General features: G+C 34.7%; 2 protein-coding genes across 2 annotated transcripts; both read left to right on the top strand.

Moving 5' to 3' along the window:
• Nucleotides 1-19,944: 19,944 nt before the first annotated feature.
• On the top strand, nt 19,945-20,736 carry LOC139863879 (uncharacterized). Its single transcript, XM_071852481.1, has one exon. It carries the CDS (start codon nt 19,945-19,947, stop codon nt 20,734-20,736), a length of 792 nt encoding a protein of 263 aa, XP_071708582.1.
• A 1,584-nt stretch (nt 20,737-22,320) lies between these two features.
• On the top strand, nt 22,321-23,105 carry LOC139863878 (uncharacterized). The gene is made up of 3 exons (XM_071852480.1): nt 22,321-22,552; nt 22,719-22,968; nt 23,036-23,105. The coding sequence occupies exons 1-3, from the start codon at nt 22,321-22,323 to the stop codon at nt 23,103-23,105; spliced, it is 552 nt and encodes a 183-aa protein (XP_071708581.1).
• Nucleotides 23,106-27,411: the final 4,306 nt, after the last annotated feature.

The following is a 27,411-nucleotide window of genomic DNA, read 5'->3' as shown; positions in this document are numbered from 1 at the left end:
TTGACTCTTTTATTTCCTTGGTGCAGTAATAGAACAAACACATATGAGATAATATGTGTTATTTTATTTGTTCGCAAAACAAGAGTAAATATTGAAAAGGATGACAGCAAAACTTTTGTTATCATATTTTAATTGTGAATTGTGATGATCTCTACTCCATACGGCTAAACAGAAAACACATATATTTATGAATTCATGTACAGAGTATAATATTTTATTTATTTCCTTTTCAACAAAAACAAAAACATGTGAACCAACTTTTGACTTATAAGGCTCAATTATTTATCTCTTAAAAAATAATGTGAACCAAATCTTATGATAAATTTTTTGGGAGCAAGTCATGTGGAGTTGTTAAAAGATACTGAATAATATTTAACTTATCTTTTAACTTTATTTAAAATAAATTTATCAAATAAATTGTGATCAAAATAATTATTGAGCATTTGATATATAATTAAATCGTATTTAATTAAATACCTTCTTTTTAAACTATAGGTTATAATTATGTATATCAACAATATATAATAATTGGTGTCTAAATTCTAAAGTGTGTGACCTCATAGGCTTGTATATTAATGGTAGTATAGATTTGTGTTATGACGTGCACACTGAACCAACAAACTCCCACTTGTGCATGACATAACATCTAGAAAATTATACCGACATATATTGGCGCCTAGCAACACGTCAATACCCCCGAAAATATACAAGTGTTTGTTTCATCTAAACGAACTATCATTATTATTAAAAATGATTTAATGATTGAGTGTCTATCGTCCTTTTATTACCGATACCTTGTTGACATGAGACATGGATCTAGTCATTCTCATTTGTCAACGAATTATGTTTCTCGATCTAGAAAATTTGAATGTGATTACCAAGTTAAAGCTGATCATCAATCAATGTAGCTTGGACAAGGCCGTGTAAATATCCATTCACTTTCATCGAGGGGCCCAGTGGTATCATACTCTCGCATAGAGGAATAAATTCCATTTTGATTACATGCGTTCGTCATGTGCTTCACATCATACCCAATGATGACCTTTATAACTACCTTGTTCAGGATAGCGTTTAACCATATCAAAGTATAATATGTCATACAATCGGAAACCAACATATACATCTCAGGTCTAAGGATACAAAGACATAACCATTATGAGATTCACTATTGACGACGATCCATGTAGTGATATCTCATGATTGGGTCATTCCAATATTCATCATCAATGAATACATATGAATTTTGGCCTCGGCTAGTTAACTATTCACCATCAGTGAATAAAACCAAGTTTCATAATAATCTTAATTCGTGTTACTCCCATAACATGACCGATTATGGAGATTTAGAATAATCAACAATTATTCATGGATTAAACATGCTAATATAGAACACAGTCATATAAATGAAAACGACCATACCGAGTATCTCAATTCATTTAGATAAAACTGTTTAATGTTCCAGAGATATCCAAATACTAAATTACATACTAAAAAGATTAGTAGCATATCGAAGTCCAATATTAGTAGCATGATCATCATGCTTGTTGTGCATCAAGGGCTTCGTGAACGGGTCAGCCAGATTATCATCCGTATGAACCTTAAGAATACTGATATCATTCCTCTTAATGACTTCATAAATATAGTCAACATTTGAAGAATGTGTCGGACACCTTTCTGTACATGTGATTCTTTCGAAAGTATAATAACAAACGAACTATCCCAGTACATTTTCACAGAAGATTTAATGTTGTGAACTACTCCGGGTTCAGCAACAAACTTCCTAATCCAGACAGCTTCCTGAGCAACTTCTCAGGCAGCAATGTATTCTGATTTTGTTGTAGATTGTGCAAGAGTGCTCTGCTTTTAGTTCTTTCAATCATCCATCATGACAAAGACATAGCCTGAGTGGGATCGAGAATCATCTTGATCAGTTTGGAAACCAGTATTTCAACTCTTCTTCCAAACTATCGTAAACCATGAACATACCTTTAGTTCTCCGTAAATACTTAAGAATGTTCTTAACAACAATCCAATGTTCTTCACATGGATTCTGTTGATAACGACTCGTCAAACTCAAACTTAACGAGACATCAGGTCAAGTACATGACATACACAATGGATCCTATAGCCGAAGCATACAGGATATATTTTATTCGTCTTATCTCATCAAGTGTGATAGGACTTTGAGACTTTCCCAAAGTTATGCATTTTGCACTGGCAATGCTCCAAGGTTGGAGTAATGCATGCTAAATCTCTGCAAGATAAGATATGTACATTAATTCAAAACAATAATCTATTTGAATTTATTTCTATAGATCATGATTCCAAGTATATAAGTAGCTTCTCCAAGATCCTTTATGGAAAAATATTTTTCAAGCCAAGACTTGACATTTTGCAAGTTGAAATGTTATTTCCAATAAATAGTATGTCATCAACATACAAGATCAAGAAGACTACTTTGCTCCCACTAGTTTTAATATAAACACATAGCTCATCTTAGTTTTGAGAAAAACCAAACTCTTTGATATTCTCATCAAACTTAAGATTCTAGCTCCTGAATGCTTGCTTTAATCCATAAATAGATTTTAGAAGCTTGCATACTTTAATAGGCTGCTTAGGATATATAGATCCTTTCAGCTAAACCATATATACGTCCTCGCTTAGGTCGCCATTTAGAAAAGCGATTAGGATATCCATTTATCATACTTCATAATCATGAAAAGTAGCTATGATAATAAGTATCGTAATTTATAAAGCTCGCGATCAATGGAAAAGTTTCATCATAACCTTTTGCCACGAATCGAGTTTTAAAAGTGTTTACATTACCGTCCATGCTAGTCTTCTCTTTGAAGACTCATTTACACTCCATTATCTTACAATTGGGTGGAAGATCAATCAATTCACATACTTGATTATTTTTCATGGACTGCATATTTGCATTCATAGTATCTTGCCATTTTTAAGATTCGTGATCTTATATGGCTTCACGGTAGCTAGAGGGTTCATAATCCTCTATGTAAGGTTCATCTAAATTAATTAGATAATCAAACCTCTTATGCCGATGAGGAGTTCTACTAGATCTATGAAGTGCAGGTGCAACACGTTTTGGCTCACCAACAATGCGCTCAGATTCAACGTGTAGATTACTAGTGCTTATAGAAGGTATGTTACTTTGTGGTTCTTGAATTTCTTCAAGATCTACTTTACTCCCACTAAATTCTTATAAGAGAAGATCTCTTTTTTAAAGAATTCAGTAGAGCGAACAGAAAACACTTTGTTTTCAGCTTCGTAGTAGAAGTAGTAACCCATTATTTCCTTTGGGTATTCCATAAAGTGAAATTTAATACTTCAGGGTTTTAATTTGTTTGAAGTGTCATGCTTCACATACACTTCACAACCCCATAATTTTAAATAAGACAACTTGAGAATCTTCCCATGCCGTACTTCATATGGTGTCATTTCTACCTTCTTGGTTGGAACCATATTGAGTATGCCTGCAGCAGACTCTAATGCATAACCCCAAAAAGACGGTGGTAGAGTAGTTAGACTCATCATAGATCAAACCATATCAAGTAAAGTTCGATTCCTCCATTCAGACTCACCATTGAGTAGTGGTGTGTGAGGTGGAGTGACTTGTAGGACAATCCCACAATTCTACAGGTGGTCTAAAAACTCTTGACTCATACACTCACTTCCTCCATCAGAGTGAAGTGATTTAATGGTCTTTATAAGCTGATTCTTTACTTCATTTTGAAAGAATTGAAACCTTTCAAAAACTCCATGTTTATGTTTCAGCAAGTAAACATAACCATATCTACTATAACCATCAGTTATTGTAATGACATAAGATTCACCATTTCTAGACATTGTTCTAAAAGGGCCACAAACATCAATATGTATTAGTCCTAAAAGATATGTAGCTCTTTTACCTAAATTGGAGAAATGAGCCTTTGTCATCCTTTCACATAAACATTACTCACATACATCAAATGAATCAAAGCCATTTGATTCCAAAATCCATAAGAATGGAGTTTTGAAATGCGTTGTTTATATGACCAAGACGACAATGTCATAGATAGGTCTTATTCAAGCGTTGCTTGAATCGCTTGGCGGTACATGTATACATAGAATTCTCATTTGAAATCACACCATGCATATCAATTTCAAAAATACCATCACTTGGATAGGCATTAAGATAAAAAAAAATATTATCCTTAGAAATTGAAATATCAAAGTGCGTAAATTTAAGTTCAAAACCAACATCTTTCAAGCTATATTGCTCATAATACTAGGAGCATTTTAACATTGTTCTAACAAAACAATAAGATCACTTGCAAGAGTAAGCTCATAGTGACCAATGGCTTCAACTGAAGCTTGATTCTCATTTCCCACTCGCAAATCTAGTGTGCCTTTCTTCAGTCTATTACTTCTTCTCATTCCTTTCATATTGTTACATGGGTGAAGGCCACAACCGGTTAACAAAGATTCAGGAATCACTAGAAAAAGTATATAACTGTATATGAAATATACCTGAGTTTGCTAGTCTTACCAGCATTGCCTTTTCTCAGCTTATATTGGTAGATAGGAAAACTTCATTCTCCAATTGCCAATCTTTCCACTATGGAAACATTTGGCATCTTTTATTGGGATTTCCTTCTTGGAAGGTGGAATATTTTCCTGAAAAATGATTTACCATATCCCTTCCACAAAGTATTCGACTTATTCTTTTTCACCCTTTCATCATACTTCTCCTACTCATCGAACAACTTCCGATAAGCATTTTGCTGAGCAGCAGGAGCTGCGCAAACAGCAGGATCGGATAAGGGTTCTAATTTTATTCAACTTCCATTCATGCTTGAGTGCAATTCCCTGGTTGTTGTGCCAGTATAGGAAGTTTGAACATTGAGTTTATCCTTCTTCAACAAAGAAGGAAGTGTGTTTTGGTTTACGTTTTGATTATTTGACATCTACAACAGATATAAAATTGAATTTAGTATTTTCGATATTGATCTTTAATAAATTAACTAAGCAAGTTTTTATAATATTTTTAAAAACAATTAATTTACGAAAGTCTAAGATCCACATAGAGGTTCCATAGCCACATCTGTTGATCAGCTAGCAGTTATGGAGTCTATTGGTAGGTAGCGGGTACCAATTGCATTACAAGTGCAACTCTTAGATCTTTATGAGACCTGAGATATGTGTAGTCCAACAAACCATTAGTATCTATTGGCATGTTTGTCCCATCCTTCCCTCGAACTCAGGTCTCACCGTGAATACGATTAAGTCGTCCAATTTGAAAACAATGGAAATTCACGCTAGTCTCACTATATCGAAAAAATTCACCTCGTGGCTACAATTCAGCCTAGTCTCACTAGTTCAGAAAAATAACGAGGAGTGTTTGCAAGCTCATTGGATGGCAAGACTTAAATTTGACGGGTATTTTAAAAAAGTTCGTGTCAACGAATAATGCATGCACACAAGATTCGCTACACTATTAGTTAAAAATATTTTAACCAATCATATATGTCGATTATGTTTGTGCGTCTAATTTGTTATTTAATTTATAGTTTATAAAAATAACAAATACATAAACGTGTACCGTTTTAAAACAATTTTAAAAGATGTCGCCCATATATATTACTTGAGTTTTAAAATCATCAATTTTAAACTCGTTAGAGTTTAACTTTTAAAATCATCAATTTTAATCTTTAAAACTCGTTACTAGTTTTATTTGATGTTTTCATCAAAAACATTTAGCATATATTATAATCAACAATTATATATATAAATGCGAAAAATAAAACACAATCATGCATCACACACACATAGCCTAGTCCAAAAATCCTATGCTTGATCCCATGAGCTGACATAGGGTTAAGAGGCCAAACTAAGGACAATACCACAGCTCCCATTTGATTTAAGTACCAAGTGAAAACTAATGTCAAACGCCATTGTTGTTAACTTGATCTCATTCGCCATCTTCTAAGCCAATCTCCATGTTGCATCTTTATCTTAAATCTTCATCTTGTTACATTTATTTAAATTAAAAAATACAACTAAACTAAACTTAAATACAATACTATGAAAATGAAAAATAAATATAATACAACTTTGGCTTCAAAATTGCCTTTCTAATAAAATAAATAATTAGCATGACACATTATTGCCGTAATCAACAATCATACATAGGTCGGGGCATTATGGGCTATGTGTGCAATCACAATTTTAATAACTACATTATTAAAACCTATATATAGCTTGTCCATGGTTACAATGCATGTGTATAACCATGAAATACAACAATCAACAATTATAATAAATATTCAAGCCATAATAATTAAATCTACAATTTAAAATAGTGATATTCTTTCAATCATATTTGTGCGTCATGAGGTTAAGTCAACAAAGTTAACTTTCAAAACCATAAAGGTTTTGACTTTTACCAATTCACCAATAAACTAAATCTAAAGAAAATTACGCGACAATTAAGATGATGTAAAAGCGGCTCGGATACCACTGATGGAAAATCGTGTGTACTTTTAAATTTTATAAACGCAGCGGAACATGAAAATAAACATATTTTTTATTTAATAATAAACATCTTTTATTATTTATAATAAACTTTCAAGTAAAACATTCACACGATTAACGATCCCAACAAGATCCAATTACACCACTAATAATTGTCAAGTAAATAATTCACAAAGTATAGTTTAGATGTACCTTTAACGAGCGATGCAAGAACGGTAGAAACAACTATCCGCATCTACGTTGAAACATATATTCAAAGTGTATGAACATCTCTATGATAGATCCACACAGCACGTAAAGCAACACCAATCGGATGCTAGTCCGTATATAACTCAAAAGTAATATATAATACTACCTTTAATCAAACGATCAAAACCAACTTGTTTGATCTAGTCTTACAAAAGCCAACAACTTTTGTTTCTCTATCTTTTTTCTTGGGATGAACCACAAAAATGAAATCAAGAAAATAAAACCACTTGACTCTTTTATTTCCTTGGTGCATTAATAGAACAAACACATATGAGATAATATATGTGTTATTTTATTTGTTCGCAAAACAAGAGTAAATATTGAAAAGGATGACAGCAAAACTTTTGTTATCATATTTTAATTGTGAATTGTGATGATCTCTACTCCATACGGCTAAACAGAAAACACATATATTTATGAATTCATGTACGGAGTATAATATTTTATTTATTTCCTTTTCAACAAAAACAAAAACATGTGAAGACTTATAAGGCTCAATCATTTATCTCTTAAAAAATAATGTGAACCAAATCTTATGACAAATCTTTTGGGAGCGAGTCATGTGGAGTTGTTAAAAGAAACCGAGTAATATTTAACTTATTTTTTAACTTTATTTAAAATAAATTTATCAAATAAATTGTGATCAAAATAGTTATTGAGCATTTGATATATAATTAAATCGTATTTAATTAAATACTTTTTTTTAAACTATAGGTTATAATTATATATATTAACAATATATAATAATTGGTGTTTAAATGCTAAAGTGTGTGACCTCATAGGCTTGTATATTAACGGTAGTATAGATTTGTGTTATGACGTGCACACTGAACCAACAGTTCATTGCAGTTAGTTTATTTTATTTAACAAATATACATTATAAATATTTATTATATATTATTTAACGTTGAATTAACGAACTCTCGATACTTATTTAGTTTGAAATTTACTTTTATGTCTAGATAAAAAATAAGAAACTATGAACTTTTATTGATATTACAGTTTAACGAGGGGTCGTTGGTCGTATCTCCAATGCATTATTAAGGACTTCTGCTGGAGACTACTAATTTTGAATAATCTACATATATTCTGCTTTTCTATGTTTACACGTGTGATGATAGTCTTCAACTTTATTACTTTTTTAATTCCACTATTTTGCAGATGGTTAATGTTTTTTTTTTTTTTTTTTTTTTTTAAGTGAATGAATGAATGACTCTGTTTGGTCGAGTTCTACGTTACTCAGTTGTGTTGTCAGTTGGAGCGGGAACCTACTACAAGAACAAAGTTAAAAAGAAAAAAACTGAGATTCTGTGAAAACATTAAACATGAAACATCTACATCAAATAAACTTTTCAAAATTTTAACGTCTGACCTTTGTGTGTACATTTGATTTTTTCCGTATAAACTTTTTTTAAAATGGAATTTTAAGAAGGTAATATGAAATTATTAAACAAGAACGCTAAAATAAAAAACACTCTCCGAAGGTGTCGGAGGCGATCCAGAATTCTAGCCAAATTCACGGCGGTTGGCGACGATCAAACATGGGAGGAAGATCCTTCTATCGTAAGGATGAAGATGGATGGTATTACAAGGTGAAGAATAGCAGAAATAGCGTACGATCGATCCCTAATCCTTGCAAGAATGTCGGCGCTAGGGTTCCAAAGCCTAACACATCGAAGTTTTTTTATCACGAATCTTCCAGATGATATGGATCGTAAAGGTTTGTGGTTTGTTTGTTGATCATATGGTATTATTGTCGATTCATATGTTGCTTATAAGAGATCGAAACAAGGGCGCAACGATTTGGCTTTGTTTCCTTTGCTGATGTAAAAGATGATGAGGTTTTTTCCACGACTTTTGTCAACGATTATGGTCGACAATCTGAAATATACGCGTCCGTGGCGAGGTTTCAAAACACCTCGAAACCTAAAAACCAACATTGTTAAATCGGCGGGTATATCGTTTCAGAAGAAGGAATCAAAATCACACACTAGTGTTGGGGTTGAGACTTCATGCAAAAGGATGAGAATTCTTATGCAAATACTGTGAAAGGTGTTAGCAGTAGATCTAAACCCATTCAACAGGTTGCATTACTTGATCAGGATTTGCTGCAAATTGACAACCCAATGGAGTCTGTGTTAATTAAATTGAAAGACATTGCAACTATGGGTAGCATACATACTATTATTAAAGAAGAGGGCTTTGAAGATGTGGCTATCCGACACGTAGGGGGTTTGTGGTTGTGGTGTTCTTTTCCCTCAGTAGATGCGTGTATGGCATTCAAAGTTAATGATATGATGAAGACGCTGTACGCCACTATTAAACCGGTATCCACGAATTTTGTGATTGATGAGAGAACGTCATGGGTCGAGATTTGTGGTATTCCATTATGCGCTTGGAAGGAATCGGCTTTCAAAAAAGTGGCAGCAGTGGTGGGTCGTTACATGTTTTTTGATCATGATGCAGGTCATGATATTGGTTTTGCAAAAGTGTGCGTTGCTGTTAGTTCACAATATTCAACTATGAACACCAGACTCTCAATAGAACAATGAATATATGAAAGACAAAGTATTTCGTGCAAAAAGATACATCATCATAATGAACCGTACCCCTATTTATACAGAGTTAAACCAAATCTTGAAGATTTGGTTTCCTAAACTACTTGACTAAAACTTAGGAAAAGATAAACTTAAAACTAACAAATATTCTAAACAATGCAAAGTTTATCTTCTAGAGATAACACAGAATCAAAACACAATCTTCTTAATATTTAAACAAATCTCCAGAATTTTCCATAGCTTAATCATTAAGTAATCAAAACGTTGACTTTATCAAAATCTGCAACTTCAGACTCTAGGACTCCAGACTCTAACTCTTGCAAAACACTTTGACTCATCAGATCATTTTTCCAACAATCTCCCCCTATCTGATGATGTCAAAATCACCTGTTCACCTATTCCTTCAGTTTTGCATACTCCCTTTCAATCAATTTGCACTTGCTCTTCATAGACTTGAAACTCTTCAACATAGAAAGCTTACTGTACAAGTGCTTCACCAATTTAACTCTGAAGGAATGAGTCTGCTCTGTCACACATCTAATCAACAAGCCAAGCAACAATTCAATACCTGCTCCTTCAAATTGATCAACTCTTATCATCATTCTTTGATTACCAGTTGTTTTGAACATTAAAGCATCTAAATACTCGACATAACTATCATCAACAAACTCTAGATGTTCTGGAACAGAATACCTTTCTACATGACCTTTAACTCTCCTCTCCTTCATCTCTAACTCAAACATCCCACAAAATATTTCATAATCTTTCAACTTATAAAACCTTCTTCAAAAACTAGATGCACCAAATTGCAAACTTTCTTCAAAACTTCTTTCACAATAGTTTGATCATCTTCACACTCTTGAATACATACAGCTAAACCTTTCCATTCACAGAACCCTAAGCGAACAATATGATTCAATTTCACTCTTAACCTGCTATCAGGTAGATGCGTCATAGTCAACAACAAAGTTACACCTTCAAGTTCTGATTTAACAATCTCAACCTTGACCACATCACCCTCATACCTTCTGAACCTGAACCTTTTGTTCATCAGAGCCCTTAACTTATCTTGCACAGCTGCTGCAACAACAATAGCATTCTCTTGATCATTACCAACACCACTTCTTTGAACACCATCTGCACCTGCACCTGTTTGAATATCACTAGCAAAAACCACCTGTGCATTCACCTGAGTATCCTCTTGAGTGTCAACACCTCTAACAGCAATAACCACTTCAGCATCATCCATTTGAGCATCATTACTACCAACCACTTGAGTTTGAATTCTATCATTACCATCCTCCCCCTGAATCTGTTGCTCCCCCTCAACCTGAGCTCGTTTTGAAGACTCCCCCTCAACACCTTCACCTTCTTCACCTTCTACCCTTTTCCTTTTCTCCCCCTTTTTGACATCATCAACAGAGAGAGTAGATAAAAACCTCCAGATCTCAACTTGTTGTTCTTGGAGTGACTTAATATCTGAAGCAAAACCTGTAAAACACTCCTTAATCTTCTCAACACCTTCCATCTTCTTTTCCAAAACATGCAACCTGTCACCAATAGTTGTCACACTTACTGCATCACTAGAATCACCCAAACCCTGCACATCCCCTATCATCCTCCTAACCTCCATCAATTCATGTCTAGAAACCAAATTATTGTTCAAGTTAAGATTAATTTTATCAATTTGTGACTGCACACCCAAAAGTTTGTCATCAAACTTCTTAGTCATAGTAGTCAAAGCCTGATTCAGGCCAACCACATTGACTGGTGCCTCAGCCTGTGAAGTAGAGCCAATTGTTAGGGGTAAGATTTGCATGTCCTCACAACCTTCCTGGTGATAAGTAGGGCTATCCCTGGACACAGAAGGGTTTGAGACCTGTATTTCATCCTGTGACATGGATGAAACATTGGCAACCTGTGCTAGCAAGTGTAAGGATTAGATATTTAGAGAGAAGAGTGGCAGACTTGTGTCTGAGGTAACTGTAGGTTTAGCCATTAAAACTGGAGTATGAATTTGGTTTGATGAGTCCAGGATTGGGACTTCTTGAATTAAGTTAACTGAGGGGGTTTTCTCAGCAACTGTAATGTGGGAATCCAAGCTTACTAACCTAGTTGGTTCAGGTTGGGTCAAAGTACTCCCTTCACCAACCTCTAGCAGAGGTGATGGAGTTGTACTTGTAGCACCTTGCCTAATAGATTTTTGATGTGAATCCATGGGTGCTGAATCAACTAAGTTTTCAAGTATGTGAACATTCTCATTATGAGCTGGTGAGCTCATAAGGTTGGTTGATGGAGTAATTTGTTTAAGAGCAGTGGGAGAAGGTGGGTTTGAATTAAGTGGGATTTCCTCATTCATCCCTTCAGCCTGCTCAGTTTGTTGAACATCATGGGGTGGAGTAACTGGGGGGTAGAATCTGATTGTTCAGACTCTATGATTGGTTGATCAATGTTGTGATCTTCTGCAGATCCTGATTGCTCAGACCCTGCAGGAGATGCCCCTTCAGATCCTAATTGCTCAGGAGCTATAGGTTGATCAGGTTGGTCAGGTTGACCAATGTTGACCCATTGCAGCATTGCTGGAGTGAGGGCAACTTCATTATCATTGTTGATATGACTATGAAACATTCTTGAACTGCATTCAGGAAAAGCTGTATACTCATACACTCTTAACACCTTTAGACCATCATACAAATCTCGATGCATAGCTTGTTCAATCGTTAGACTCAAAATCCTTATAAAAGGAACATTATGATCCCTAGGTGTTTTCTCAGTAAGAACCAACAACTCATTAAAATACAAGCGAGCAAAATCAATGTTTCTTCCTGTCACTATGGCATGAAACAAACAAGCTTCAAAATCATTGATCTCTGTCAAGCTTCCACTCTTAAAACTCAAACTTCTCACAATATTAGATAACATAAACATCCACCTAGGTGTAAACATGCTAGTCTTAACAGTTGAATCAGTCAATGGTTGACCAACTAAATTAAAACTTAACCTTGCAGCATACTTAGAAGGTGTTCTAACAAAATTGTCACGCATAGGTAAATTCAAAGCTAACCTCAAGTGATTCTCAGTAAGAACAAGAGTATTGTTACCATTACGATATGTGCCTGTGAGTGTTCGTGCCTCCCTGTCACCAACACATGTATACCAAAATTCAGCAAGCAATTCTGGAAACATCGTTGTTGTTTTGAAGAATGCGTCCTTCAATGGATGATTGTGCATAAACCGAGTCAACTCCTCGTATCCTTCGTTAGCAAAATTCTCTGGAATTGAATCACAAGCAACTCGGTTATTAGCAGAAACCATAACATCCTTATTACCTTTAATCTCTGTAGCACGAATCATGTTTGCTGTAGGGACAAGGACGAAGGGAATGTACTTTGATCAAGCCATTACGTTTGATGAAACAAAGGGTTTTGAAAATTGAGGGAATTTTGAAGAAGATGATCGAAAGAGGGATTAGGGTTTGAAAACTTAAAATAGATTTGAAGAGGAGGAAGGATATTTATATCCTGACAAAATTTCAAAAAATTTACTTTTAACCCTCAAAATAAATTACCGATTACCCCCTTGTAAAATAATCCTTTTTACTAAAGAAAAGAAATATTTTAAGAATTAAATAAGGAAACAAATATACACCAAAAATACACTAGGAGAGTAAATCTTTCCAGACTCTGAATAATTTGATGTTACCCAGACTCTGAAAACAACGTAATCCAGACTTTTTTTTTTATTTTTATTTTTTTATTTTTTTTACAACAACAGTTTAGAGAGTATCTTCACTTGTCAACATTTCAGTTGATGGATTTAACATTCTAAGTTGTTCAAGAAGATAAAAATGCCTCTCCTCAGGAAGTGCCTTAGTAAAAATATCTGGCAATTGATCTTTAGTACCAATATGCTTTAAAACCACTTTGCCTTTCTCAACACAATCCCTTATAAAATGATGCCTGATCTCTATGTGCTTGGTCCTGGAGTGAAACACTGGATTCTCTGTAATAGCAATAGCACTCTCATTATCACACATTATTGGAGTTTTGGTCAATGTTAACCCAAAATCCAAAAGTTGATGTTGCATCCAAAGTAATTGAGCACAACAACTCCCTGCTACTACATATTCAGCTTCTGCTGTGGAAGTGGCCACTGAATTTTTCTTTTTACTGGACCAGCTTACCAATTTTCCACCTAATAATTGACATCCACCAGAAGTGCTTTTTCTATCTAACTTACAACCTGCATAGTCTGCATCTGTGTAACCAATTAGATCAAACCATGAGTCTTTAACAGACCAAAGACCCAGGTTAGGGGTACCTTTTAAGTATCTAAAAATTCTTTTCACAGCTTTATAATGAGACTCCTTAGGATCTGACTGATAACGTACACACATACATGTAGCAAACATTATATCAGGTCTACTAGCAGTTAAATATAACAAAGATCCAATCATACCTCTATAGGTTGATTGACAAGTGGGTTTTCCAGACTCATCTTTATCAAGTTTTTCAGAAACACTCATTGGAGTTCTTAAAGAGGAGCAATTTTTAAAACCATATTTAGTTAACATATCAGAAATGTAATTACTTTGGTTAATAAAAATACCCTCATGACTCTGCTTTATTTGTAGTCCAAGAAAATAGTTTAGAATACATAAATTACTCATTCTATATTCTTTAGACATTATGTCTGAAAACCATTTTCTCAAAAGTGGATTAGTAGACCCAAAAATAATGTCATAAACATAAATTTGAACAAGTAACACATCACCTTTCTCCTTTTTGATGAATAAAGTTTTGTCAATAGCCCCTCTAGAAAATTTCTTTTCTAGAAGAAATGTTGACAAAGTATCATACCAGGCTCTGGGAGCTTACTTCAAACCATACAAAGCTTTCTTCAACTTGAAGACATGCTTGGGAAACTTCTTACTCTTGAAACCAGGAGGTTGCTTCACATAAACCTCTTCTTGCAATTTACCATTTAGAAAAGCGCTCTTTACATCCATTTGGAACACCACAAAATCTTTATCTGAAGCATATGCCAGAAACAATCTAATAGCTTCAATTCTAGCAACAGGAGCAAATGTCTCATCATAGTCTATACCTTATTCTTGTCTATACCCTTGAGCCACTAACCTTGCTTTATTCCTAACCACAATACCATCTTTGTCAACCTTGTTCTGTAAACCCATTTAGTACCAATTGCAGTTTTACCATCAGGTTTTGGAACCAACTCCCATACATCATTCCTTTCAAACTCTGTCAACTCTTCGGTCATAGCTTCAACCTAATCATTGTCAGCCAATGCTTCATCTACTTCTTTGGGTTCAATGAGTGAAAGAAAATTAGAAAAGAAACAATAGTTTGCAATGGTAAAGTCAGACACAGGTGTCTGAGAAGAACCAGGTTTAGGCAACCCAGTAGGATCTACAACATAATCTTCAAGATGCTTTGGAGGAACTATGTTTCTAGAAGATTTTCTGATAGGAACAACAGGAACCAAGGTGTTATTAGGTGATTGATCACCTTCTTGAATAACAACAAGCTCATCTTCTTGTTGAACTTCTTCTGTATGAGAATTATCTGCAGAATCATTTTTCAACCCAGACAAATCAGGTTCATCTGACTTAGACTCTGAATCCAGAGTCTGAACACTGTTTCCAGAAATTAAATTTGACAATTCACCAAGTGCAGATTGCTCAGAGCTGGATGACTGATCCATTTCTATGGAACTTTCATCAAAAGAAACATTAATGGATTCTTCAATCTTCATTCTCCTCTGATTATATACTCTATAAGCTTTAGATACAGAAGAATATCCCATAAACACACCTTCATCAGATTTTGGCCTCATCTTTTCAAGCTGATCTCTTTGATTCAAAATATAGCACTTACATCCAAATACATGAAAGTAATGAATAGTAGGTATCTTTTTATGATATAGCTCATAGGGAGTTTTGCCATGTTTCTTCACAATCAAGGACCTGTTTTGAGTATAACAAGCTGTATTAACAGCTTCTGCCCAGAATCTGAGTGCAACATTTGATTGGCATAGCATAGTTCTGGCTGCTTCTATAAGTGTTCTATTTCTTCTTTCAGCAACTCCATTTTGTTGTGGAGTTCTAACAGCAGAGAAATTTTGACCAATTCCAGACTCTTCACAAAAGTCAATGAAAGTAACATTTTTGAACTCAGTGCCATGATTACTTCTCAATTGCTTAACAAGAACACCTTTTTGAACCTGCTCTCTCTTGATTAAATTGATGATTTCTTCAGGAGCATCACTTTTTGCAGCTAAGAAAATAACCCAAGTAAACCTAGAATACTCATCAACAATTACCAGAGTATATCTTTTCCCACCCAGACTACTAGTGTTCATTGGACCAAACAGATCCATGTGTAGCATATGAAGTGGATCACTAATAGTAGTTAGAGTTTTTGAGGGAAACTTTGTTTTGGTCTGTTTACCCATAATACAAGCAGAACAAGGTTTATCTTTCTTGAAAAATTGTTGAGGCAAACCTCTAACAAGCTTCTTTTTGGAAAGCTCATTAATGTTTTTGAAATTGAGATGAGGCAACCTTCTGTGCCAGAGTCAATTAAGTTCAGGAACAGTATGAGAATACAGACATGTTTCAATTCCAACATCAACAGAATCTAGATCCAGCATATACACATTTTGAACTCTCCAGGCTACAAGTGTTGGCCTTCCTTTTGGATCATAAATAATACCAGCTTTCTTTCTTATTCTAATCTCACAATCTTCATCAGCAATCTGACTCACACTTAGTAGATTATGCTTCAACCCTTCAACTAAAGCAACTTTCTTAAATGAAACACTTCCAGCTTTAACAGTACCATAACCAATAGTCTTTGCAACAGAATTATCACCATATCTTACAGAAGGACATTTTTCTTCAACAAACCCTACAAGATGCTCTTTACATCCAGTCATGTGTCTTGAGTAGCCACTGTCCAAATACCACAAATTACCCTGCTACACAAGACACAAAACAAAAGAAAATGGTTAGTTTTTAAGGGGAACCCACTTTTCAGTGGGTTCAGTTGGAGTGCTCTTCACTCTCCAAACAAAAGCTTTGTTCCCAATCCAAATCAACTTATCCTTAACTGTTTTCAAAACACTTTCACAAACTTTAGGTTTCCATACCTTTTCAATTTTCTCAGGAAAACAAGATGTTCTTTTAACTAAAGGTTTTTCTTGACTCTTGATTTTTTTTATTGAGTTTTAAAATTTTTCTTTTGAGTTTTTGGATAGTCTTTGCTTGTTTTGACCTTCTTTTAGTTGACCTTATTGGATCTGGACAAGTGTCACTATCAGAGGATGATTCAGAATCACTTTTGCTACTTAACTCTTGGGTGTCAGACTCTAGGTCAGAACATACACTTTCACTTTTAGAGACTAAACTGTTAGAGTCTGAGAATTTCAAGAGTTCAGACTCTAGTGGATTTCTGCATTCTAGTATTATAGTCTCTGAGGGTTCAACAGGATCTAATGATCTCACAAATGCATTAGTTAAAATCTTTTTGTCACCATCAAATTTTACAAAAGTGTCAGGTAAAATGTCAGGTTTGAATACACTAGGATCAACTTCCACATTATTGTTTAATATGTAGTTTTCACCTAGTATAGCCTTGACATCATTTGGAATTTGTTTGGCAATAGCATCAGAATTCTTTTTGGAAGATACACACCAAGATTTACAAATTGTTTCATAATATTTTGACCTTTTAATTGATCTTCCTAATTCAGTATTTAACCTTTTTGTTTCTTCTGTGTATGCCATTTTATAGGTGTCAAGTTCTGCCTCACATTCTTTTAATTCTTTAATTTTAGCATCTTTGTTTTCGATGATGTTTTTAAGATCAAAAATTTGTGTTCTTAATCTATCAATATCTTCTAAGCACTACTTAAAGTCAAGTAACAAATACTGAAACATTCTCACTTTTTCATTATCAAAATAGTTTACAAAATTTTGTACCTTATAGGCTGAAACTTTATTACAAGTAGAGTCTTTATCTATCTTTTCAATATCTTTCAAATCTTCCTCAAACTTGCTAGAACCACTATCACTTTCAGTTATAGCCATAAGACACTTATCCTCTTCCTCATCAGATGATGAATCTTCATCCTCCCATGCTTCTGTGTACAAAGCCTTCTCCTGATCTTTGTTCTTTGACTTTTCTGCTTCACTCTTCAACTTCATGTACTTGAGCTTATACTTTCTTGCCTTGTCAACAGACTTGTTGGTATTTGAACCTCCTTCACTCTTAGAACAGTAATCTGCAGCTATGTGACCTATCTTGCCACACTTAAAACATTTAGCTTTCTTTGGATCAAAAGTACTCTTACCTTTACCATTCTTATAACTAAACCTTTTCTGCTCAATCCTTTGAGTCAAAAGAGCCACCCGCCCTTCCAGATCTTGAATCTCCCCATCTTCATCAGAATCACTATCATCATCAGAAGTTTCATCACTTTTAGATTCAACCTTGCTAGAATAACTGGAGAATAGTTGCTTATTCTTCTTTGTGGTAGCTACCAATGCAGCTTCTGGATCTTTAACAACCTTCTTAGCATTAATCTTGTTCTTTAATTGTGTTTCTTAAAAATTTTATAGTATGCCAAACAGCTCACTTAATTCATAGTTGTCTATCTTCTCACTGATTACCATGGATGTAATCACAGACTCAAAATTTGAAGGTAACAATTCAATGAACTTTTGACACAATACCTGTTGTGTTTTCTCTACGTCAACACTTCCAAGATCATTAATTAGAACCTGAAATCTTGAATGGAGATCACTCAAAGATTCTTTAGGCTGAGCAGCAAAGTTTTCATAACATCTTATCAGATTCTTCTTCTTCTGAGTCTTAACAACTGTGACTCCTTCATAGTCATTAAGCAAAAGATCCCACATAGCTTTTGCAATTTTGGCATGACTTATCTTTCTAAGAATCGGAACAGTAACAGCATTGCCTATAATACTCCTTATCTTGCTATCAAGCTTGAATTTTATGGCTTGTGCTTCAGTCCATCTATCTCTTGGAGTTTCACGAAAATAAGCAGGTTGTGCAGCAACAGTATCTGTGGCAGGAACAGCTTCAACCATTGCACCAGGTATAATAGGTCCTGTTGTGAGGACTTGCTCAGCATCTTCGTGAATGGAACCCAGAAACCAAAGAACTTTCAGTTTCCATGTAGCAAAGTCTGTGCCCTCGAATATTGGCACACCTTTTCCAGCCATAACTAGGGTTGGAATGGTACTGGTAGACATCTTGATCAATATATGGATCATTTTAAAAGATTACCAAGTTGGATTTACACCTTTCCTGCTCTGATACCAGTTATTAGTTCACAGTATTCAACTATGAACACCAGACTCTCAATAGAACAATGAATATGAATTATAAGAACAGACAATTGAGAGAACACGAATTGAAAATATATGAAAGACAAAGTATTTCGTGCAAAAAGATACATCATCATAATGAACCGTACCCCTATTTATACAGAGTTAAACCAAATCTTGAAGATTTGGTTTCCTAAACTACCTGACTAAAACTTAGGAAAAGATAAACTTAAAACTAACAAATATTCTAAACAATGCAAAGTTTATCTTCTAGAGATAACACAAAATCAAAACACAATCTTCTTAATATTTAAACAAATCTCCAGAATTTTCCATAGCTTAATCATCAAGTAATCAAAATGTTGACTTTATCAAAATCTGCAACTTCAGACTCTAACTCCTGCAAAACACTTTGACTCATCAGATCATTTTTCCAACAGTTGCAACGAAGAGACGCGAGATGATCGATGAAGAAATTTATGTCTTAATCAATGGGGTTGTATTTGATATTTCTATAAAGGAGGTGGGATCATAGATAGTAAAATTAGAAGATGGGGATTCGGATGATTCGGAGGATGAAGTATCATCCATCCCATCATGTTTTGCGCAGATGAGCAGAAAGAATGATGATATATTGTATGAAGAAAGAGTAGCCACTACAAATGCATCACAAAAAGGAGGTAATGGTGAACATAATAGTAAATCTGAAGGGGCCAACATCCATTCAAAAGAGGATACTAATAAGGAGGGAAACCAATACTATACAAAGACAAACAAGTAAGATTTTTCATCTTTGCTTATGGAAAAAATCGATGAGGTTTCAAAGGAAGGTGCAAAGATGGGTATGGATGAAAAGAAAAGCCGATCATTATTTGCTCAACTTATCGATCAAATTGGGGTTGTAACTAATAATCCATGAAGATTCTCTCTATTAACATTCGCGGTAGTAAAAAGAGGTGTAAGAGGATGTGGATTAAGGAAATTTGTTTTGCATATAACATTCACTTTTTGGGTGTACACGAATCGAAAATGACCAAGTTAGAGCTTTTTAGAATTAAATCGGTGTGGGGTAATTATGCTTTCGACTATGCTTGTTCATTATTGAGAGGTCGATCGGGAGGGTTAATTTCGATTTGAGACCCCAATTTCTTCGTGAAAGATCGGATATGGTGCGATGAGAATTACTTGATTCTGAAAGGTAAATGGTCGTCTTCTAATGATTGGTTTTTCATGGTAAACGTTTATGGTCCTAATAATGCGATGAAGAAAAGGATTGTTTGGGATAAACTGATGGGGTTTTTAGCAACTAATGAAGGCGAGTATGTCTTGTTTGGAGATTTTAACAAAGTCAGGGAGGAAACCGAGGGATTCAGATCTATCTTTCATGAGGACGAGGCCAACGTCTTCAATACATTTATTTCTAACTCGGGATTATTGGATATCCCATTAGGAGGAAGGAGATTCACTTGGGTGAACAAATCATTTTCTAAAATGATTCGTGTCGATCGAGTCTTAGTTTCACCTAATGTTTTGAATATTTTTGCTGATTTAAAGTTAACAACGTTAGCGCGAGGCCTTTCTGACCATCTACCGATTATTCTACAAGACTTGAAGAATAACTTCGGGCCAACGCCATTTAAGTGCTTTGATTCGTGGTGCTTGTACGAGGAGTTTAATGGTTTGGTAAAAGATGCTGCTGACGAGATTATGGGATGTAGAACCGCAACATATCATGATAAAATGATGCATGTTAAGTCTAAAATTAAATCCTGGATTAAAGAAAAAAAAGGCAACGAGCAGCTCAAGAAAAAGGTGATTTTAGCTAGGATAAATGCTATTGAACAGTTGATAGAATCTGGTGTAGAAACAGAAGTTGAACGAAATGAAAGGAAGGATTTGATTCAAGAGCTTGATACCTCTAATCGCATTGAAGACTTGGATATTATTCAAAATGTTGAGTTAAATGGGATGCGTGGAAAACTCAAAATATTTTCATTGTTTGTTGAAACAAAGCAGGAATGATCAAATGATTAAGGGGTCCACGGTTAATGGAGATTGGATCACGGATCCACACTTAATAAAAGAAGCTTTTTATTGGTTCTATTAACAAAAATATGCGAGACAAATAGCTGGAAACCGCGAGCCTAGTTTGCAACCTGAACGAGTCTTATCAATTGGGGATTCAACCGAGTTAGAGAAATCTATATTGGAGGAAGAGATTCGAATGGAGATTTGGGATTGTGGTAGTAGTAAAGCCTCAGGTCCCGATGAATTTAATTTTGCGTTCATCAAAAGATATTGGGACATTCTTAAAGTCTAGGTAGTGAATACCGTAACATTTTCCTTTAAAAATAAAGTGATGCCGAAAGTTGCGGGATCCGCGTTTATTACTTTGATTCCTAAAGTGAAGAACCCGCCATTCATTAAGAATTTTCGACCAATATCTTTAATCGGAGTGATATACAAGATAATGACAAAGATCTTGACATCCAGGATGGTTTCATTATTGGATAAAATCATTGGTAAAGAACAATCCGCATTTATCGCCGGGAGACAAATTTTGGATGGGCCGTTAATTCTGATCGAGACCATAGAATAGTACAAAAGAAGAAAGGAGAAATTATTGATTCTAAATATTGACTTCGAGAAGGCATACGACACGGTAAATTGGGATTTTCTCAACTATGTGTTACACATTCTGGGTTTCAATTCGATATGGAGAGATTGGATCCGCATGATATTAAATTCGGCCTGTATATCTATCCTAGTTAATGGGAGTCCGACGAAGGAATTTGCGGTTCGTAGGGGTTTACGACAAGGCGATCCCCTAAGTCCGTTTCTTTTTCTAATTGTTATGGAAGGGCTTCATTTGTGTATTAAAGAGAAATTACATGACGATGCTCTTCTTGGTGCTACGGTCGGTAACCCTTCTATTACTATTTCTCATTTATTTTATGCAGATGACGCAGTTTTTATCTCTAAATGGCAAAGACAAAATTTGGAATGCATGTTACATATACTGGATTCATTTTATGCTATGTCTGGTTTATCCATCAACTATTCTAAATCATCAATTTATGGAATTGGGGTTGGTGACATTGAATATGATGAGATGGTAGCTCACGCTAACTGTTCGAAGGGTTCTCTGCCTTTTAATTATTTCGGCCTCCCTATGGGAGTGTCTATGGTTCGTATATTGCATTGGAAAGGATTCGTTGATCGGTTTAATAATAGACTAGTGGGTTGGCAAGCTAATCTTTTGTCCATTGGTGGCCATGCGACCTTGGTAAATTCGGTACTTGGATCGATGGGTATTTATTTTTTATCTTTATTCAAGTGTCCTGAATCGGTAGTTAATGAGATTGAAAATATTCGAGCGTCATTTTTTGGGGGAGTACAAAAGAGAATCGTAAGATGCATTGGATTCGGTGGGACCAAGTGTTGGCTTCAGTGGAAAGTGGGGGTTTGTCTATTGGTAGCATCCGATCTTTTAATTACGCGTTGTTACTTAAATGGGTATGGCGTTTTGTAGCTTTCCCAGAGTAACAATGGGCCTCAGTTATTCGTGCGATTTATGGAGGCGATGGTAGCATCGATACTACTATCATGGGGTCGAGTGTGTGGCCTTCTATTGTGAAGCTTTTTGGTAAATTTAAATCCGATGGGTTGTTGCCACCTAATGTTTTATGGGTTAAAATTGGGAATGGGAAAAGTATTCATTTTTGGAAGGACAATTGGCGTGGAGACGGGGCACTTGCTTCTAAATATAATCGATTAATGCATCTGGATGAGAATAGTGATTGCTTGCTTACTGATCGATTCATTAATGGGCAGTGGCGTTAGGCTTGGGCTAGAAATAATATCGGGCCACGAAACTGTGTAGCAATTCACCAGCTTGAACAAAGCCTTGGTTCGATTCATTTGCGAGATGAAAATGATAGCTGGGAGTGGACAATATCTATTGATGGGTTGAATACAGTGTGTGATACTCGTTTTTTATATAGATGATGGCATATTACCTTCAATGGAAATTGTGTTCAAATGGTGCAAACATATTTCGCGAAAGGTAAACATTTTTATTTGGAGATTAGCTTGGGATAGACTTCCAACTAGGCTTAATTTTTCTAAGCGTGGTATGGAGATTGAAGATATTGGGTGTCCAATTTGTGATGGTCGAATTGAATTGGTTGACCATTTATTTTTCGGGTGTTCATTCGCCTTAGATTTATGGAGGAAGATTTGCTTGTGGGTCAAGTTAGTCATCCTCATTTTGACTCGTGGCCTACATGTTACTCTTGGTTTAATGCTCTTCATATTTCAGCGGACTTAAAGATGCGTTTGATAGCTATTATTTCATCTCTTCTATGGCATATTTGGAGATACCGGAATAGTGTTCTCTTCGGCTCGACTTGAATGAAGAAATATATTGTTGGTCCCTTGATTAACAACAAGAGTATTGTGGGGGGTGAATACAATTCTTTTTGTTTATCTTAACAGTTTAAGCAAATCAGTATTCAAGCAAGGAATTTAAATAAGAGTCAAATGTAATTTTCAACGGTTATTCTTTATTGATATGAATCACAAAGAATTATAACTATCCTTGGCGGAATGATAGTTGGTTAATACAGATTATACCTAAGTTATAGCTACGAGGATGTTCTAAGCTATTACATACTTTGGACTCTTAATAAATAAAACTCACACCACTAAATATTACAATAGTGAATACTTCTATTTATAGTAGTCCTATTATCCAGGTAATTGTTCCATTATCCATTGGTACATAGGATGTCTGTACTTGTGGGGACAATTGCATCGGAGAGCGTGCTCTCTTCTTTCCTCTTTGGTAGCTATTTGCAGGAACACCCAAATTCCGTTTGGCACCACTATTTGATTAAACAAATAGAATGTTGTGTTCCCTAGGCGTTGACAAAGAATTACACATGTCTGCACATGCGTTAAACTTCTGCATTCCCACGTGGTCTTGTAAGGTCACTTGTCAGCCGCCGACGCGTGTCCTTTTCTGCTCGAATTTGTCTTTGACTTCTGTTGAATAGTACAATTGATGTAGACCACTCAGGAAACCACTATGCTTGTAATGGAGCATAGCTGTCTTGTGTAGTATGCTGTTCACCAGCTATGCTGGTTCTTCTATGCTAAGTCACTTAATCTTCATGATTTGCTGGGCACTCATCCTGTGATAAATGAAGAATACTGTCTACCTTGTGCTGGTAGACTAGGCAACATACTAAACACTCGACACAACAATATTTGCTGTCTGTACATAATTAAACCTATGCTGGCTGCACATCACATTTTAGTGTACATAAAATTTTGTTTTGTCATAATTAAATCCTTAATTACTTTGGGGACTCGACAATCTCCCCCTGTTTGATGATGACAAAACCTATGACATATAGAGAAAACACTAAAACCAGCAATAAGGGACCTAATGAAAAATACGCAGTAAATTTATCCCTTTTAGGTTTGTTTTGGGATCTTTTGCTGAGTTATCTATATACAGTAAAACCTATATAAATTAATAACGTTGGGACTGGAATATTTTATTAATTTAGCGAGATATTATTATATCGATAAATTAAAAAACTATTAATTTAAAAAATTGACTTATATTTGTGAACAAATCTCATATTAATGCATCGACACTTGAAATTACCATGTCCGTTTACTAGTCCTATTTGAATAAACATAAACAAGGTCCTTCAAAATTCTCATGTATGTACATTCACACATTAATGAACTTCTTGAGTTCAATGTACATTGGAATTTCAAAAAACAAAATAGTAATTATCAATTTATAGAATAGCTGGGACCAATATATTTACATTGGCATTTTAAAAAATTTATTATCTTATTATTTTATCGATTGAGGTCCAATTTTGTACTTGTCTAAGTTGGGACCGGACAAATTATTAATTTTATCGAGGTTATTAATTTGTTGAGTATTAAATTACAGAGGTTTTACTGTATTATAAATTGATATGATTTTGAAGATAAACTCATTTCACTTTCATTACAACAGAATATATACAGTAATTACAAGACAGTATAATGAAATATGAAATAACAAAAGAAAAATTTAAGCACTAGAAGGCTATCTGTTTTTATCCTTCTCTTTATCTTGTTCATCCTCAAATAGCTCTTCTTCTTTAATTTTCACGGATGCCCAGGCTTCAGGGAATAGTTCAGGCAAGTCTTCAGGCTTGAACACAGGTATTTGAGGAGGTAGGATTATTGGATCTCTTCTGTGTGGGCCATCACCAATAGACTTCTTTCTTTTAGGCTTCTGAGCCAGTACATCTTCTATAATCACTATTGGTGCATTCCCATACTTGACTGCTTTATCAAATAGGTCTTGTAATTCTGGTTTCAGTGTATCTCTGACAATACTTTGACCTTTACTAATGAAGTACTGCAATATTTCCATCCATTCACTAAATCCAAAAGTTCTCAGATTTATGCAATCTACCTTCTCATATATATATATATATATATATATATATATATATATATATATATATATATATATATATATATATATATATATATATATATATATATATATATATATATACATGATTGTCTTTGCTGATACTGAAGGTCCTTTTAGTTCCTCTATGGCACTTGATAATTTTTCCAGGATTGGATCTTCTAGTCATTACATCAGCATACTTGCTCCTGAAGAAATGATCAGACAGCTCCTTTGTTCTTTCAGTTTCTGTAGGAGATTAAGCAGGAACCTTCTCAGCAACTTCTAGTTTATCAAAAACTTTGTCCCGAGCTTTAACTATGGCTTTTGCTAACCTGAGTGATTCAGCCTCTTATTTTCTGTCAGCAGCCAGTTTAGCTTCTTTTTCCCTAAGCCTGAGCCTCTCAGCATACTCAGCATCATCCTTTGTTTGTTGTTCTAGTTGAATACTAGTAATATAATCATTAACTGTGATGTTCAGGGATTTTGGTGCATCTATCAATTGCCTGCCCTCATCAGTAACTAGGTCATTGCAATATTGTTATAGATCCATGTCCAGTTGCACAGCCTCATAAAAGAGAGCCTTCTCCTCATCATTATAGAGTGTTTGGTCACTGTTTAATAACTACATACCAATATCAGTGTTGAAATCTATAGCATCAATGTAGAATTGTTGGTCAAGAGGATGATACAACAATCTGATTTGGCATATTCTTTCTGGTCTCCCTACTGCTCTTAGATTTAGCAACTCAGGAACAGTGATCTCAAGCCTATAAGCCTCTCTTTCATCTGGATTCATCTTTCTAATGTTAGGCTTTCCTCGTGCAACTGAATCATCTTCCCAAGTGGTATGTTTGTCATTTTTCTTGAGGGAAGATGGAGGATATACAAATGGTGATTCTGATAATACTCCAAATGAACATATATATATATATAGACACAATATCCTTCAAATATGTAAAGCTTTTAGTTTCAATTGTTCTATTTTTATGTAATATTTGTTTAAATAAATAAGTGCGAAGACAAAAGAAGAAAATGACGATTTAAAGACGCAAATGACCAAAAAACTCAAATGAACAAGATATAATTCAAGTGGTTCCATTTATTTATAAGAAACGCCTAAAAATGACAAGAGTACGAGTCGCGGAACGCAAAGTACACGATATCTACGCGTACGAAAGGACGTTCGAAAATTCGAAACCGAGACATGAACCGATCATCAACGCGCGAGTCAACGGATCTAAAATTACAAGTCAACTATGCACAAGAATATAATATAATATATATATAATTAATATAAATTATATAAATTATATATATATTTAAATAAAACGTCGGCAAACTAGAAAACAAAAGCATATGAGCTGGATCAGAGGGCCATGCGATCGCATGGCCAGAAGACACAAAATCCATGCGATCGCATGGAGGTTAGTGAAATGTCCCGTTCTTATTGATTAAAAACGTTCCATATTAATTGATTTCGTTGCGAGGTTTTGACCTCTATATGAGACGTTTTTCAAAGACTGCATTCATTTTTAAAACAAACCATAACCTTTATTTCATAAATAAAGGTTTAAAAAGCTTTACGTAGATTATCAAATAATGATAATCTAAAATATCCTGTTTACACACGACCATTACATAATGGTTTACAATACAAATATGTTACATCGAAATCAGTTTCTTGAATGCAGTTTTTACACAATATCATACAAACATGGACTCCAAATCTTGTCCTTATTTTAGTATGCAACAGCGGAAGCTCTTAATATTCACCTGAGAATAAACATGCTTTAAACGTCAACAAAAATGTTGGTGAGTTATAGGTTTAACCAATATATATCAAATCGTAACAATAGACCACAAGATTTCATATTTCAATACACATCCCATACATAGAGATAAAAATCATTCATATGGTGAACACCTGGTAACCGACAATAACAAGATGCATATATAAGAATATCCCCATCATTCCGGGACACCCTTCGGATATGATATAAATTTCGAAGTACTAAAGCATCCGGTACTTTGGATGGGGTTTGTTAGGCCCAATAGATCTATCTTTAGGATTCGCGTCAATTAGGGTGTCTGTTCCCTAATTCTTAGATTACCAGACTTAATAAAAAGGGGCATATTCGATTTCGATAATTCAACCATAGAATGTAGTTTCACGTACTTGTGTCTATTTTGTAAATCATTTATAA

The sequence above is a fragment of the Rutidosis leptorrhynchoides genome, chromosome 8 (genome assembly GCF_046630445.1).
Source record: "Rutidosis leptorrhynchoides isolate AG116_Rl617_1_P2 chromosome 8, CSIRO_AGI_Rlap_v1, whole genome shotgun sequence".
NCBI classification, from domain to species: Eukaryota; Viridiplantae; Streptophyta; class Magnoliopsida; order Asterales; family Asteraceae; genus Rutidosis; species Rutidosis leptorrhynchoides.
The sequence above is the reverse complement of the archived record's forward strand: the minus strand, read 5'-3'. Positions and strand labels throughout refer to the sequence as shown.